The sequence below is a fragment of the Haemaphysalis longicornis genome, unplaced genomic scaffold (assembly GCF_048455015.1).
Source record: "Haemaphysalis longicornis isolate Haplotype H1 unplaced genomic scaffold, Haemaphysalis longicornis Haplotype H1 scaffold_4, whole genome shotgun sequence".
Classification (NCBI taxonomy): Eukaryota; Metazoa; Arthropoda; class Arachnida; order Ixodida; family Ixodidae; genus Haemaphysalis; species Haemaphysalis longicornis.
Window position 1 is genome coordinate 48,405,064 of NW_027526361.1, and position 18,003 is coordinate 48,423,066.

The 18,003-nt window shown below is 45.5% G+C and overlaps 1 protein-coding gene across 1 annotated transcript in view; it reads right to left on the minus strand.

Annotated features, from left to right (window-relative positions):
• The window catches only part of LOC144178654 (corticotropin-releasing factor-binding protein), a 93,947-nt gene extending 77,773 nt beyond the window's left edge, over nt 1-16,174 (minus strand). The window contains exon 1 of the mRNA XM_077706660.1: nt 15,490-16,174. Within this exon, the coding sequence (XP_077562786.1) occupies nt 15,490-15,594 (105 nt within the window). The 5' untranslated portion in view covers nt 15,595-16,174. The remainder of the gene's footprint in view (nt 1-15,489) is intronic.
• Between the last annotated feature and the right edge of the window lie 1,829 nt (nt 16,175-18,003).

Below are 18,003 nucleotides of genomic sequence, written 5' to 3' on the forward strand. Positions count from 1 at the left end.
GAACGTCATTTGGCTGGCATGCGGGGGTGGGGCTTTACAGACGCTGCCGACGCTTCAGAGATCAATCGCTCTTTCAAGACCTGTGCGCAAATATGCAGCAGTAACCAGACTTTAAGGAAGACCAGTAAAAATTATCAATCCACGCGTTCACATTTTACGAGCTTTATTGACTGCTTGTGCATTATTCGCTCGCTTTACTTTATGCATACCATGCTAAGGAGAAGTAATTATCTCAACCGACGCAGGCTCCACCCGCATACACGGGACGGGACGAAGCATCCGCCCCAATTTTCCCCTTTGCAAAGCGTAAGTAAGAATGAGTACGTAGTTATGATTGCGAGACATCATTAATTATTGTACAAAAGAAAACGACGGAAGAAGCACCTAGCTCCTGTCGTGAGTGCTTCTTCCACCTCGTTCTCTGGTGCGCTAAGTAATTACGTTTCACTTAACGTAGTTATTCATTTAGCTAACAAAGCTTCGCTATCACATACCCAAACAGTACATGATGCACGGTATTAATACAAAACGAACGAGTGGCATTTATTTATATATAAAGCGTAAGCTTCAGTTTATATTTCGGGAACAGACGACGCTTACCTGAGTGTCTGCAGCTAAGCTTATACCATTCACCACAAGCACTGAAAAGCTTACTTTTAGACAATAAAAGGTTGGGCCAATAAATTCATTTATGATATGCCTAAAAAAGAACACTTCGACCTCATGAAATCACTTTGTCAAAATACCAAAGGTGGAAGAGAGTTTTTGGATGCAGCCAGGTTTTTGTCGTAACACTGACAAGTCAACAGCCCATCTAGTGCACATGCGGCGGTAAAATGGGGGTTTCCAACTGCTTGAATGTTGCAAACAGCGACATTAGCTTTTGCTACACTTTTCAAACTCTTCTAAAGCTTGAGTGGGCCACCAACTCTTCTGGTGTCTAAGACGCCACACTGAGATTTTATTGCGTTAGGCAGCTCTGCAAAGCTATAAGCGATAAACGTGCGCCAAGATTTAACATGGAAGTGTGCCCCATAACCTACGCAACTCTTCAGCGCTGACGGCCGGGGGGTAACAAAGTTCGTCGCGAACAGGTGGATCTGTCTCGCACAGAAAAATATGTAGCCCTCCAAATTATTCACAGGCCTCCTGTGGAGTACACAATACAGATTGAAAAAATTCCGGCCCATCTCGACTAATGCGAAACCTGAGGAGGGGCCAAGCATGTAGTTTGATTGTAAGTCTCCCTTTTGCCACGCGGGGCGCGCTGATTGGGTGCCGGAGAAGCGCCGGTGGGAGGAGCAATCGCGCGCTTGCTAAAGCGGTGGCGCCCTCTCTTGCGTTGAACCGGATTTACAGACTGTCGATAAGTTGTCTTCGGGTCACGCGCCTACAGCATGCTAAGAAGTATGCTTTACACGAAAAAGCCTAGCATTTAGAATCAATTTCGAGACGGAATCCGAGAAGGAATTTTGAGACGGAGGGTATGAAATGTTGCTCGTCGTCCCAGCGGGCTTGTCGCTTGCGCTCGGCTAGTGTCACTAGATCCTGCCTAGCCTTCAGAGATAATCTGCGAACATAATCTTTACGAGGAACACATGGGGGGAGGGGCCTTATCATCCGTAATGTGGTTTCGATGCAGAGCGCTCGGCGTCTTAGCCCTTGGCGTTTTTGCCCACGGAGTTGAAACCGTTGGGGGTAGAGGTATCCAGCTTAGCTGTAATAAAAGTCTCGTGTCTTTAAAGCACGAAGCGTTGTAGCGCGAGGAGTTGGAAAACGAGTGTCTCGATGTTTTAGTACCATTATTAGATGTACCATTATTAGTTCTTAAACTGCTTCGCCCCTAAAAGAACATGAGCCCCAGCAACGCCCACTTAAGAATGAATAATCAGAACAGATGTTTAGGAATGTCACAGTGAAAACAAAGCAAAACGGCTTCGTTCTCGCCGGCCCTGCGCAGGCCCTTCGGCCGCCGGGAAGGGTATCAAGTTTTGGCGTGTTTCACAAAAGCTTCTCAGACCTTTCCACTGATGCTGAAGACACTTCATTGCGAATGCTCACGTGAATCTCGTAATTTCGGGTGTAGCATTTAGTACTTACCGCCCATCTACGTTAAAACGAAATTTTATTCGACAGATTTCACGTGGCTGCGAATTGGTTCAATTTTTTATTTCAGTGTAGCTTGCCAGCCGGCCGCAGACACGGAGGCAAAATGACCCATTCAAAGGCCTAAAAACTCGCACCTAATTGGACACGGGCGGCCTAGCCGTTGGCTGGATTCTTCATTTATTCGCGCGCATAATTATGTCCCTATCTTCGCAACTAACTGCTTGGTAGAACACCGAATCTCGAGTATCAATGGTCTTAAAAACTTAAGGACCAGATCGGAATTGAAACTGAAGCCATGGTGCGATCACTTCTGGCAGCATCAAGGCACCGGTACGTTTTGTAGTGTTTAGAAGTATCAGTTCACGTGTTTAAAAAAATATATACTGCAAACCCTCGTAAAACGACGGTCTCAATGACGAAAAACTTGCTTCGTAATAAGCGACAATTTGTTAAAGCGCATATCACGCGCTTTCTAAACACTGCAGTGGAGACCATGAGACGTTCGAATAAAGCGGGATTTCAGATATAAAGCGATTTTGTTATTATAATGATTTAGTGATTTGAGCAAAGTCTACCAGGAATGTTCAATTTATCTTTTTCAGCCTGCACAGCACTGTTCATGGAAAAAGAAGAGCGTGTAAACCAGCACTGGCCACCGTCCCCCTCCATTTTTTTTTGCTACTTCTGAGGTTCTATACCTTCAACGAAACGACGTGCACGGTGTGCTAATACATGTCATAACGCTGTTGATATTTTCAGGGCTATTGAACAGGCGCCTTAACAGGGAAACACGCGCACCACTGCAATATACCGATATAGACGAACTACTCATGACTCTTTAGTGTCCCATAAATAATAATTTTGGCACACTCCAGCACAGATCGAAGCGCTTTGAAAAAATCCCCACAAAATCTTGCGGCCGACGCACCTACTTCCAGGCAATATCCTCAAACCACAGGAACCTGCCTCTATTTCATTGCCTTTTTTTATGGCTGCCCCAAAGTCAGGTAGTCCCATTAAAGATTTTCGCAAGAAGCTTTTACAAATTTCAGTCGTATCCATTCTATGGCGCGAACGCGAGTGTTTTGAAAGCTCGGAAAGAAGGTGGAAGTCGTAAAGTGTGTTGCCTCATTAATTTGTTACCGACTGGCACGTCTGCTGAGAACCAGTTGGACTGTTGGGCAGCGATTATTGATAATAGCGTCGGTGTTGCCACAGCGTGGAAGCCGCGTTGGTTTCCACGTCTTAACCCAGCGCAGCCCCGGCAACGACGTCGTTACAGGTTTCTTATTGAAGATATGGCTTCTCTGAGACCGAGGGTAATGCGCAAAAAAAAAAAAAAAAACCGAAAGTCCACAGAAAAAAAAAACTGTCTAACAACTTATTCATTCTCAGCTCTCGGAAATGAAAGAAAGAAACGAGTATCTGCTGGACATTTTATGCGTAATTTCGCACGAGAAGAAAATAAACTGAATAAAAGAAAAATCGTGCATCCTTAGGGGGGCTTTTCTTGCAGAATGACCCTTACTGAGAAGAAGCCAACCTACGGCTGCTTCTTGTGATAAAGAAATTTCTTTTTTTACCGTTTTACCCGCTGAATCTTTAAAGCAAGTAGCTAGAGGCTCCATTAGTTTCTCCCAAGTCACGTAAGATTCAGCCTGTACAGGCATCTTTTATTGCAAGAAGCTAAGGTCATTGAAAGAAGCCGAAAAGGTATATTTTCTTTCTTTTTGAAGACTGCGCGCTTGAGGAACACGTTAGATGTTAAGGAAAATATTATCGCTCAATTTTATTATGCGGGTGGCGAATTACCAAACAGGTCATCATTCGAAACGTATTACAGTTAAACCTGGATACGACGAAGTTGACAAAAGTTCACAATTTTTCGTCACTTGCAGGTTTCGAGTTAAGGCTCGCGTGAATGAAGCAGAAATGAAACCAAAATGCTAGACAACAGTGATGGTCAACTTAAACTCAGAGGATTTATTTCAGAGTGAACAACTCCGTAATTTGAGCTTGCTGCTTTCTCACGAACTTAGCCACTGCGCAGAACTCCAAAGAAGCATGATCACTTATTCCCGTATTCACGAACGTAACTTAAGTATCACTTTCGCCTCTTGACACTTCTCGGTGCCTTAACCCGTTTCAGGGACCAAACTTATGCTTAAAGGGCGCCTTTTCGTGAACTTGATGCTCTTTGCCTCACTCAAGATTGATGAGAGGAAGAGCGGGGATACTGTTCCGTGCGGCGACGTTGTTCTTTCTCGCCGGCGGAGACGCATTTAAAATTGCGAACTTCTCTTGAAGAAAAAAAACTTTGTTTACTGGCTGCAGAATTGATTTATCACCACTGACGAACCGACACCGCGGATAGCTGTGGATAAGCACGACTGCACCCAGACAGGCAGTTCTAGCAGCTAACCGCGACACCGCGCTCACACTGAAAACGCACGGCAGTTTGCGGTGTGTGTGACTTACACGACGTTAAAGTATTTCCCCTGCCCATTTTTCAAACAAATTGCAAAAAACAATGGCTCATAAGCGTAGCAAATTCGTTACACCAAGGTTAACCGTCGCAACGTCTTCGTTACATACAGGCCACAAACACATGGTATTGAATTAAGCTAGCAATGGGGAACTGAAAAACTAGGTTAAATCCAGGAATTCGTTACGTAGAGGTTTGTTACATCCATGTTTAACTGTATTTAAACCCTTGTTTTTTTTCTTGTTTTTGCGTTCCCCTATTCTTCAAAGGCATCGGCCAAACAACGTAAACAAGCCGGGTGCAGTAATTTCATTGCCTTCGTCAAACATTCCTGTGTGACTGGTTTCTGAAGAGCCGCAATGTCCTCGCTAAAACGCCGTACGTTTGCAATACCCATTTGCGAAATGCAGCGCCGAAATAAATTATTTTGCACTTATTTGGTGGTTTTTTCCATAACAAGATGAATAAGATTGCAAGAGACTGTAACAAGGCCACTTATAGCAAGTTTATTCACTGCTATTTATGTTTACATATCCTGGTCCGTGCGTTGAACGTGTAAGGGTGTCAATGATCCAACCAGGACTCTTCATTCCATTTATTAAGACTGTCTCGCTGTGGTAGGAGGGGAAGTCGTACGTTTACAAGTAGGCGTTGATAATAATACTAGGTTTTTTTTTTTCGCGCACAAAACAACTCAAAGACCAAAAAGAAACCGAAATTTTATATTTTAAACTAAAAATGACACTGCAACAACGGATGTTTTGCTTCAAGTAATATTAAACTGGCAGCACCAAAGACTGGACACGGTAGAATAAACACAACTTATAGTGCCTACTGCCCGGTATTCATCCCGTAAAAGCACGCCTTCAGTCTGTCTAACTTTCGAGGAGACGGGATGTTTTCAACTGGGCAGGAAGAAATGTTTTTTTTTTTTTTTTTTAGAAATCATCCGCTGAGCATAAAGGAATGTTCTGTGTTGTAATCCTCTGCTGAAGGAAATAAAAAGAATACTCCGCAAGTTTTCGAATACCTTTTAAAAGGCTGCTGGGGTTTAGAGACTCACAAATACTATCTTTGTGATATCGCCCCTCTGTGGATATAAAATGCTTGCAAACATTTCAGCCCGTCACGTTCGGCAATCAGTGACGCTATGTTTTTAACACAAAATAAAAAAAGCTGATGATAGACAACACTAACTCTATTTCGCAGAAAGCGTAAAGAACAAGAGCTCTCCAGACGGTCACACGCATGTGTAAAAGTCAGTACACTCACAAAAAAAAAACACAAAAAAAACCAGAGGACATATGTTCTTTCGTATCGTAAGATGTGGCCGATAAACCTGTTGTTCGAGGCATGTACTTTTTTGCAGCTCTTCTCGACATACGGTGAAATTTCTTTCATATTGAATTTATATAGCGGTAAATATTATTTAGAGTATAAAAATGACTATATGATATAATATTGGAAGCAAAATAAACGTAAAAATTGACCACTCGTAGTAGTGCCGACCGATGGGAGAACAAGTTTTAATTTCCCAGGGATGATTACGGTGCCAGCAGGTCTCCCACACCGTTGAAAAATGCTTACGCGCACACAGAAAAAAACAAATACTACAGAAAAATAACAAAGAAACTAATAATTTTAAGAGCCGGTAAGTCTCCATGGAACATAAACTGGTGCACCGAAGATGGCGGACTTCTTAGGGTAGTTTCTCGTTATATAGTAGCTCTTAGTGCGATAGCACTCACGAGGATTGTTCTTAGGGTGGCGAAGCGATCGGCGAGAGCCACGAAAAAGACTTTCACTCGTGAGAACGAAGCGGAGGCGTGCCTCTTACTAGCCAATGCGGGGCGGACGAAGCGAGGCGCCAGCACTATGACGGCTATGCGTTCACTTTAAGTCTGTGTCTTCGTAACCGCCTTTGACTATGCTCGACTTTTGGCTTCAACCTTGCGGTATGGATGGCAGTGCCGCGAGATAGTTTCAGCGTATTTCACTTTCTCTACGTCGGGTCGTCCCACCCACAGCCCCACCGCCACATAACATTTTAAAGGGTCCATAAAGACAAAATGCAACTTTGTTCAACTTGAAAGAACTAGCCTTTGGCAACTCTGCCAGCTCCGTTCCAAACATTAAAGAAGTTTAAAAAAAAAAAAACACCGAAACGCCGGGAATACTGAAGAATGTTTTAAATTTCGCGCTACACTGACGTAACAGGGATAGAAGGGACGCAATATTAGGCAGAACTGGGCCTCCTCGATTTACCAGTCCTGGAAAGTCTGCGGGCAGTCCGAGGACTGCCCTCGGACCGAAAGTCTCATAAAAATACATGGGAAAATCGATCGCCGGATCGCGTCCAGGGCAGCCCGTGGAAGAGCTTGAGCTGCTACACGAGGAGGCCCACTAAAAGCATAGTTTTCACTGTACTAAACTGCAAGTTAGCGTTCAAGCGATAGGATCACGCGAAACTAGAGACCCCTCTACAAGCTTTCTTTCATGTTTCTTGGCGGTGGCTTAGGTCACCGGTGCCTGCCACGGTGGTTCAGTGGCTAAGGCGTTGAGCTGCTGAGTCCGAGGACGCGGGTTCGATCCCCGGCAGCGGTGGCCGCTTTTTTGATGGAGGTGAAAAGCCAAAACGCCCATGTGTGCAAGATTTCGGTGCACGTTAAGGATTCCCAGGCGGTCAAAATTAATCCGGAGCCCTTCACTACGGCGTGCCTCATCGCTTTCGTTTCGTCGGCGCGTTAATCCATACAATGAATCAATCAATCAATAAACTTAGGTCAGCGGCGCCAGTCCCACAAACAATATTTTGTGGCGTCATACAGTAATCACCAGAAAGCAGCTGGGTGTCACCACCGCGATGTATGTTTTCTTTAATATACCAAATATTTATAGAAGTTCGCGATAAAGCTGCTAAGGTTGTTATCGGGAAAAGGCAGTCTTTCTAATGAACCCAACTTCTATTTTGTTTTCATGGCCTCTGTAATGCGGTTACCTTCATCGGTAAACTTACTTGCTTTGGGAAATGCAGCCGCGTCTTTCAAGCGTGCGCGGTCGAAAAATCGGGAGGTAGAGCCTAGCACACCCGTCCTCAGCGCAGCGCGCAATTTCGCTCGTCATTGCGTTTGAGGAGCGCTAATCCCTTAATTACAGCCCCTAAACAAGAACAGTTATAATGAGGGACGTTCATCTCAAAACCAGGCTCTAACTCTGAGCTCTAGCTTCCCCTGCCGCCAGGAGTGTACTACTTATTACAACCGCTGAAAACTTCATCCCAATCAGAGCGGACGCGGCCTAAAGCGGGCTTTTCCGCCCTGTCGGGTTCTTTGATTGGACTGCCCGGTGTAAATCCTCCTCTTTTCCGGCTTACTACGCGCGCGCCAATTGTCTATCACTTCGCCGGGATAAATAAAGAACGAAAGGTGGGAGAAAACTGGGAAGGGAGAACAAAGCGAAGACAGACACAAAACGAGTCCGGTGTTCGATGTCCCTGAGGTTAAGTGAACAATTGCTGAAGTAAATTAGAGAAACACTGTGTTTTCTTCTTGGTTTTATAAATGTCTCATTAGGCTAGTAATCCCTATTTTTCTTTTTTTGCCGAGAAAGCACGATTGGGAGGCAGGAAACTTTGATTGTGCAGCCCGAAATACGCCGACGCTATGGCAGCTACAAGCGTAGCAGCCAAACTTCTTCGGAAGGCGTTCAAAAATTGCTGTCTACATCCACACAAACAGTGATTTAGACAAGTTGGTAACGTTCTTTGCTCGGTTGTTTACTAAGCCTAAGAAATGCGCAAAAAAGTTCGAGGACACCTAAGCCCTACCTATGAGGGTTTTCAATGCGAAAACGTTATGCCTACTTTTTACTAAGCCGGCGAAATTCTCCAAAAAAGTTTGAGGACACCCAAGCACTTCTTAAAAGTTCTGAATGCGACAGCATTATTGCCTAATTGAACGCCTGAGGCGCTTTGCTTGCACCTAGCATTCTTGAATGGCTTCGCTTTATTACCGCTTAAAGGGACCCTGCAACACTTCTCTCAACTTTTCTCTAAATCTGAAAAGCTTTCCGTCTATAGTCAACAAACACATCGAGTACTTAGAATAGCGGGTCACGAAGAACCTAAGCTGAAAATGAGTGATCTATGCCGGTCAGACAACATAGAAGCTTGTCCAAAAACCTTTTCTCTTTTTCCCTGTATTGGCGTTCTTCGAGCGCTTGTATTACATTATTACAGCGATGTAGCGGCCATCGGCCGGCTTCCTTTCAGTAGCAACAATAAACGCATTCGGCCGCCACTTTAAAGGAAATCACCACAAAAACAAAAGCGGAAACGGTAAGCGGATGTGATCTGTGCTGACAATAACCATAGCTTTCGCAGTGCTTCCAGGCGCGAAGGCAAGAGTGAAAGCGTTACCCGCCGCGGTGGCTCAGTGGCTAAGGCGTTGCGCTGCTGAGCACGAGGTCGCGGGTTCAATTGCCGGCCGCGGCGGCCGCTTTTCTGATGGAGGCGAAAAGCAAAAAACGCCCGTGTGCACGAGATTTCGGTGCACGTTAAAAATCCCGAGGTGGTCGAAATTAATCCGGAGCCCTCCACTAGGGCGCGCCTCATCGCCTGCGTTGCGTCGGTGCGTTAAACCCTACAATCAATCAAGAGTGAAAGCGTTTATCGGCAGTGCGGTAGTATCCCTTTAAGACGGTGCGCTTCGCGATCCTATTTCGCCTTAAGTTTTCGTGTGGCTTCGATTTTCCCCCTAAGCGTTGCACCGCAGCTGGTTCCAGCCATCCTGTATCGTGTATCGGGAGCGTTTACGACGATGATCGATTTCAACACCTGTGTGTTTGCTCGCGTGGCCGTAATTTCAGCTCCCTAACTTCATCTCCGACCTACCGGTGAATACGCCCACCTTTCGCTATTGCCGAGTCAAAGGGCGGAACGCCTCGCGCTATGGAACGCTTCAAAAACACGTGGTCCAGGAGGCATATTTTTCAAATTTGGGGGAGGAGTGTACCGCGCCGAAGCTACATCTTGTAACCCGGGCTACGCCGGCACGTTCAACACATGGCTTCCTGAACTCACGATCCACTCCTACGTTTGCAGCTCAATAAATTTTTCATCTCTGTCTCTACACCAGTTCCATGAAGCGCGCCGTAGTGAAAGGCTACGGATTATTTAGACCACATGGGGATATATACCGTGCGCCGAAATCGCGAATAGGGGCCGTTTCCCTGTTACAGAAACCGACGCCAACGCAAACGCCGGCGCCAGCTTTTCTGCTTAATGGACCTTTAACGCTATCGCGTTAAAAAAAGCCACGCAAAAGACAGGGCGAACGCATAAACTTGGAGTATCTGACTCGCATAGGTCAGAATAGGAGCTGAAATTTACCGGGTTCGTGGTCTATACGTATCGAATTAACTTATTTATTGTCACTTTCTTTTTATAACTACAGAAAAAGAGAATTGCAAAAGTGAATCGCAGCATCAGCAGTCCTTCGTCAGCTTTGGCCGAAGCAAGATGAAAGCATTTCTTTGAAGACGTTCGTTTCGCTTTATCTTCAGCGCTTCCCTGCCACAGCCACCGCCCACCTTCCCGTCACTGGTGACGCTGTATCTTAAGCAGCCACCCACCCAGCACTTGGCTTCTCGCTAGCGAGCCTTTATCGACGTTGCCGCTTCTTGAACGGAACCAGCGTAGACGGAAGGAGACAGAGATAAGAACCACACTGGACAGCCGCTGGTCTAACAACTTCGTTTTATTAAGTAGAAAGGAAACATATATGCATAAGGAACCACAACACAAACAAACGAAAAGCAAAAAAAAAAAACAACACTGCGCAGAGATGGGCTACCCAAGCAAAATGTTCCAAAAGTGAACTGATATACGCGAGAAAAGCCCAATCTTGACCCCCGCAGATAAGCAAACTTTTTCGAGTGAAGTAACACACTGGCTTGGCTAACGCACGTGTCCTCCCTTTCCGCAATGGGGAAAGCTTCTACAACCTCACGTGTGATCTGCTGTCCGTGTTTAAACAACCTGTCAGTGCTTGTAAATTTGGTGAGCAGCCACATTTGATAAAATCCGGCGATAAATGAGAACCAGCCGGACCCTTCAATGATAAATGATGCTCACGTAAGCGTACATTTATGTAACGGCCCGTTTGGCCCACATACGTTCGCCCAGACGACAGGGGAATGTTATAAACAACTCCCGCTTCTTTTAGGGCCGCTTCTTTTAGGGCCATCTCCCTACAGAGCAAATTGCCGCTATCCACGGTGGCAGCCTCGTGCTGAACTCTCGATCGCTTATAACTGCGGCCTAAGAAGTACAGTAATATCTCGTTAACTCAAAATCGCATATCTCGAAACATCGGCCAAGTCGAAGTTTTCCGCGGCACCGAACCATTTCCTATACGTCTCATGTATTTGGCGCCCTTTATTTCGAAGTATTTTTGGGCCAAACTGCGGATATCCCGACATCTCCACTGAGAGTAGGAAGACAATTTCTCCACCGCGGACCGCTTCACAAAATTCTCGCAGTGCTTCCGCGCCTAATTCTCTCGATTTTGTTCTCGTTTAGCTGCGCTTACCACAACGCCGATATTTTCCGTGTACGGGAAGTCTTAGCCTAGGACTATATTTGTAGAGTCTTGTTGGAATCGACAGTTTCTAACTAGAAAAAATCTTTTTCTAGCTAGAGACGATTATTTCCAGCTTGCAGGTTTTATTTTTTTCTTCCAGCTCGACTGTCTGGAAGTAATAGCTGCCAGCCGGAACAAAGTCTCACTCCAGCTAGAAATGAGGTAGAAACTAAACTTCTAGATAGAAGAAATTTCTGGTTCAATAATTCAGCTAGAATAAAATATTATTTTCACCTGGGTAATTACTAGGCCCGAGTGCGACTCAAAGCATGCAGGTTAGCATTACGCAGATCTTTTCTGCTAAGTAAAATTGCAGTGCCACAAAACCCAGCCAGTGAACGTCTCTTGTACATTTTTTTCCCTTTCGAATCTTATTGAAAAGCAAGATTGAAAGCTGCTGTTGAAGAATTGGTAAGTAGTAACGCCTTTTTCCCGAAGAACTCGATATTTCATGGCAATTCGCGCAACTTTGCTTATCTGAAAAATCCCGCTTATCTCGAAATATTTTCTTGTTCTTACTACTTCGAGTTGACGAGGTATTACTGCATTGGCAATGGCACTGCCGGCTTTTTGCATGGCCGAGTCACCGCTCCAGATTCTGCATATTTAAGCGCGATTCATTGTCATGGGAGTTAACTATGCTACCCGGAAGTATTCTGTGGTGTCGCATTAAGGCATTTTGCTGTTGTGAGCAAATCAGCATATTTGGGGTCACGGCTATCACGGGTGCGTGAGAAACGTGGCTGTTTCAAAAAGTTTTGCCCTCTTCATACCCTGAGAAAACCGCCCACTGTCTCACCCACGATCCCACGGCAGCGCGTGTTAACATGAGCTTGATAAACGGCATCGCAAGGAATAGCTTTGTCGAATTGACCCGACCGTGCAGCGTAGCGAAAAGTGCGCGCGGGAATTGAATGCAGGAGCACATTACCGGGTATTCTTTTTGCTTGGTCGTTATTTTTTAGTGGTAAGTTAAAACCGAAAAATTCTCGACTGCAGAAAGGCACATCCACGCCCTCCAGAAACCATGCACGTTTTCAGATAGAGTCAGTTACCGATAGAGCGTCGGGTTGTGCTGTTCGGATCATTAAAGCGAACGATAATGATGCCACCCGACATATGTCACAGGCGTTTAAACGAAAACAAAATAGCGCGGCCATGAGTGGATGGAGTTTACAGGAACAAAAACAGTGCATGCTTCTAAATACAAGCAGCGACTCGGTACATTTATCGCAGCGCCAGGCATCCTTATTTGAAAGACCCTCAACTCAGTGCTCATCCCACGGTACATTATCTGGACGCTTCTTGGAGTGCTGTGGTATCTTCGTAATTATTTTTTATTCCCTTCTCTTAACAATTGCGTTCTCTACTTCTTTTTTTTTTTCTTCGAACACAAGCATTTATTTTCACCGAGAGAAGAACGTCAATACACGTGAAACCTGCCGTGCCACCGTGAAGATATAGGCCACGGCTGTTTTGACCCACCGGTGCGACACAATATATATGATCTTCTGTCTTGCTTCCTACAGGCATTGTTCTATCAAAACTAGTGACTCAAAATGTATTACTGTTTTTATTTTGCTCCCTGCACACAGTTTGGGTGCAGCGGTTGCTATCTATTGTGACACGGCGGCAAAAACAGGTTCGACTTCAATTTATGCAAGCTATTCTCATTTTATGAGAGTATGGCAAGTTTCGTTAAAGGGGGGCCATGCAGACAAAATACAAGTTGATTTTATTCGAAAGATTTGGTGTTTTATAGTGCCACCAGCACTTTTCCGGCAGCAAGTGATGCTTTGTTCACTATTAAATTAATCGATTTAGGTTAAATCTTTGTTCTCGTGACTAATTGTGTGTTTTGTGACGTCTGCATGATGTCACATAGATGAATCTTCAAGCGAACTTCAAGCGCTCTGTTCCGTCTGAAGCGGACTGTGGACCCTTGTTTACCGTCAGTCCTCCTAGATGGCGCCACCATACTGCTACGCACCGTTATTCGTCTTTGCTTTGTTTTTGACCGTATTTGCACCTGGCTTGTTGTTGTTCCGATAGGCAGTAATTGTTTCGTGAAACATGGGGTATGTTCGACAAATAGGGTCACGTAAGACATTAACGCTTACGCCAATCGGCCAGTGTCGTCTGAGACAACCCCAAAGCGCCCCACTGCTGTGCATCTATAACAATAGTGCGCGCAGTACTAACAGCAGTACGCACTCGTATTTATATATGTTTACGTGTACTTTCGAGGCTTCCATTGTTTCACCATAAAATTCTTACTGCTATACAATGAATATGCACTACACTTGAGCGAAAATAGCTTTTTCTGCAAGCTTAGAAACCCTGCCTAACAAGCTTCTGCAAGCTTATAAACCCTGCATAAGCGGGGGATGTTTACACTGCAAGTTTATTTTTTTGCTATTTAAATAACCTAGCAGGAGTGACCAATATCAAACAGCAACTTTCACGTAAAAACGACGGAGATGATTCGCTGCCAGAAAATTTCAAACAGGAACCGGATTGAAATTTCGGATCCCAACTGACAGCGGGGCTATCAGGTTAGCTGCAGTGGAGCGCGACGGATCAACCTGGGGATTTTTCATCGTACACGTTGGAAGCGTACCCACGTCTTCGTGCCAGGCAGCACAGCACCGCGGTTACGGAATGACGTGGCGGGAGTGTGAAAAGTTGCAGGTAAAGATCTTGCTCTGTGTTTACGCAAGCTCGGTGGACGCCCGGACAGCTAGTAAACCGACGGAAAAAGTTTCCGAGAGAGAAATTGTTCAGCTTAGTGCAGTTCAGCTTAGTCCGAAAAATAACACATTTGCGCCAACAGTGTTTGGAAGGACGAATCCTGTTTGACGAGCTGCTATCCTTACTTTAAATCAATGTTATTTCAAGTTGGAGAAAATGTATGACGAAGACAGCGGTGCAGGTTTAAGCATCTGACATGATACGCTTGGTCCCAACTAGACTTTCCTATCTCAACTTTACAGGCGTAAGTTGATAAGTGCATTTTAGACATACCGAGAACGACCCAACGAATTTTGTAAGAGCCCGAAAGGGGAAAAATGCAGTGGGACGAGTTTAAAAACGACTTCGCCTGGTTTTAACATGAGAAAACATAGCATTTATTATGGCTTGTTGCCCTATGAAATTTTCCATATTAGAATTTTTATTAAGAAACGGAGATTATAGGCAACTTGCAAGGCAATAATGGGCACGATTGTCGTTGCTTTGTCTTAGACTATAATTATCTTAATCGCGAATTTTTCTCCGCCCAGAAAATTATTATAAAAAGCGTTTTGAGCATACAAGTGCTTCGACACATCGCTTCGTCTTGCAACGAGCCGCATAAACGTTTATTTCTATCAGAAGTTTAAACATGCTGACCTATACAGTTCTGTGCAATATTTCAATGAATGCATAAATTTAAATCGTAAAGGGAGTTTTATTTCCAGGTGCGCGTTAAAATTTCTTTCCTGCAGCGTTTGTATCGCATTAAATTTCTTTTGCCTGCCCTTCTGCAAAATGTATTGTCAAAAACTGATGAGGAAAAAGAACAACCCAAAGAGGACAACCCCCCCAAGAACAACCCCAAACGTCGCCATATGACTAAAATGGTCAAACAGTACCGTTCATACTATTACTTCGTGTCTGGAAGTTGTTCTAGAAAGTTTCAACAGAGGGGTGTAAATGTGTCCTAAACGTTTTAACCCAATTCAACGACCTGTGAATTGATGCAAATCGGGCTCATGTCCAACGTATCCAAACAGATTAAAACTACCATTAAAATATCAAAGCCCCCTGTTTGGAAGACATCTATTTGCCCTTATTCACGAAGTAAACTTGTTCGTGTACCTGTAAACTCGCTTACCATTATGCCAAAGAGCAGACTTTCGAATTATAGAAAGGGAGACGCAGCGTATTCAACAGCTTCTACACAAACATTTTATCCAACGAAATCATTTCCTACATATCCAATCTACTCTTTCGTTTGCCAGCTGAAATTTGACTGAGGTGGCTGAGATTTTCAGCCAGCGAAATTGAGATATCCTGTAGCGCACATTTGGGGACGAAACCGATGAAAGAATGCGAAGTATTGAACAAATGTGTAGGTACGACAAAACGAAACTATGTCAGAGGGCTACCTGTTGCACTCTACGAATATATAGCGTCCAAAAAACTCTACCAGGTTTTTTTTTCCTAATGGGGAAAAATAGGAGAGAATAGGGAAAATGAGAAGAAGGGGCCCACCTTTGCCATGACGGGCGATGCGAAGGCAGCCGTGCCGGCGCACCACAGCAGGAGCACGACACGCACAATGGACATCGCTGGTCGCGCGTCGGCCGCCGCCTGCATGTCAGCCCCGTGCGCTCGGTACGGCGCGTTCTCGGCGTCTGCGCTCCCGCTGCCGACGGCGCGGCTCCCTGTGGCTCCCCACGAGAAGGTGCCGGAGGCGCGCCCGCCCCTCCCTCGCTGACGTCCTCGCCAAAGGATGCGCACTCGCTCCCCAAAACTTGGCGGTGCCGGGAGGAAGGGAGAAGGCCACTCCGGGAATTCCCCTTCCGCTCGGGCGTCCCGCGGAACGCCGGAGAGGGGAGAAACGCGTCGGCGTACGCGCGCGTGAACCGAGAAAGGTGAGCCCGTCAGCGGATCGCGCGTCGGGAGTTGGCTGGCTGGGGGAAGGAGGCCGGCGAAGTTGTTTTACTTGCGTGGTGGGCAGAAAAAAGTTCCTGGGATTCCCGAGATTCGGTCCGGGGACGGAGGGCCGAAAGTGCACTTTAGGCAAAAAGGTCCCGCTGAAATACGCTGACAGTGACGGTAAATTAGAGTTAAGGATTTCCTTTTCTCTTAGGTTCCTATACCTGAAATTTCGCAACTACTAGGAACAAGGAGAACCTTGGTGAGGTAGTCGGTGCCACTGAAGTGGTTGAACAGCTCTGGTGGGTAGGACGCGCAGGACGGCGCCTTTTATGCGGCTCGTGAGAGGGCGCTGCAGTCGCTGTATGCCCTCGCACTTCGCCGCATCACAGTCCCTCCTGCCGACGAAGACTGGCAAGAAGTGGGATCGGGCGGTGGTGCAACAAAAGGGGCAGGGAACATAAAGGAGCAGATGCTCCCGAGACGATTAAATTCGAGTCTGCAACTTTACTGTTTTGAGGTCTAGTCATTAAAGAACCGGTTGAGTCAAAGCGAATGATTCGAACAACCATTTTCGGACTAGTAAAGGCAACACAAAATAATGTACCGAAAGCAAAGTTGAGTCAGATTTTTTACACAAAACGTTGTTTTAGTGTGTGCGCGTGCGTTCGGGCGATGTATAGTTGCTAAAATCATAGTCATCGAACAGCGAAGCTTGACTGGATGAATAGAATACCGCACGAGCGCTTGCCTGGTTGCCTTCTTATTCTCCCGTCAAGTTTACGCTGTTCCATGATTACGAATGTATACCAACTGGCCCACTGCTCTACCCTTTTGCTCGTTGCTAAAATGCGAGCAGGAAAAAAATATGGACAGATTGTTTGGCTGCACCAGTTGCAGACTATTGTGCTCAGGCAGTATACATGTCTGCGCATAAAGAAGACCTGGGTGTACAAAAGAATCCCGGTTGAAATGAAATACGTAATAGGCGGCACTCTTGTTCGTTTGCAGAAATAACGACGCCACATCTACGTTTCTTCGCGTGCGAGTTGACTGCACGTCTGCTCAATCACGATATATCCCACGAATCGACGCCCGCTCTCCCATACCTCCTCAGCAATTGATATGTCACGTTCCGGCAGCACGCTAACTTTTTTCAAATCTTCAAGTCACATTATCAGAATGGCCGTTGAATTACGTTCCAATAGTGAGTGCACCAATCTGTTTACTTAGTAGTTTGAATTTATTTAATTGCGGGGCATTGTTGGGTTTCCATCAGTCTTTTTTGCTTCGTGGTTTTTTTGTGGTACCATAAACCACTGGCGCCATCTATGTTCCTTCTGCCATAGCGCGTGAGTACGAAGTATAGGGAAAACCTTTACAAACTGCTGCCACTGGTTGCAAGGCTCACACAAGTCAACACTTAGCGCACATATAACCTAGGACAGGTTTAAAGGGACCCTGGAAAACTTTTTTTCATTTTTTTTAAATCTTAAATGCTTGCAGAACGTAGTCACCCAACACACCCAATACTTGGATTAGGGCGTGGTTAAGTACCTCAGCCAAATTTTTTTCATTTTTTAAAATCTTAAATGCTTGCAGAACGTAGTCACCCAACACACCCAATACTTGGATTAGGGCATGGTTAAGTACCTCAGCCAAAAATTACTGTTCTGTGCCCATCAGACAACCTGTAAACTCGCTCAAAAGATTTTCTCTTTCCCAGTCTTGAAGTTCTTCGACGGCTCGAATTATGTCACTAAGGCTATGAGCGGCTGTTGGCCGGGTTTCCTTCAGTTGCAGCAATGAATGCTTTTCGATAGCAACTTGAAAACAAAAGCCATAAAAACAAAGCAGGAATGGAAGGCGTATCTGGTGCGACGAGCAAATGACGCAGTGCCGCTCCGTGCTGGCGATAGCTATAGCTTTGGCAGTGGTTCCAGACGCGAAAGAAAAAGTGAAAGCGCTTATCGAACGTGTTGCAGGGTCCCTCTAAGGCAAAATACAAGTACCTGCGCTACAGTGCCGCAACGTTTCCTCTTAGTTCGAAATACGTATCGAACGCTTTGTTACGGAAATCGCTTACAAGGACTGGTTGAAAAGGTCGAGACGGCGCACAGTCATGAC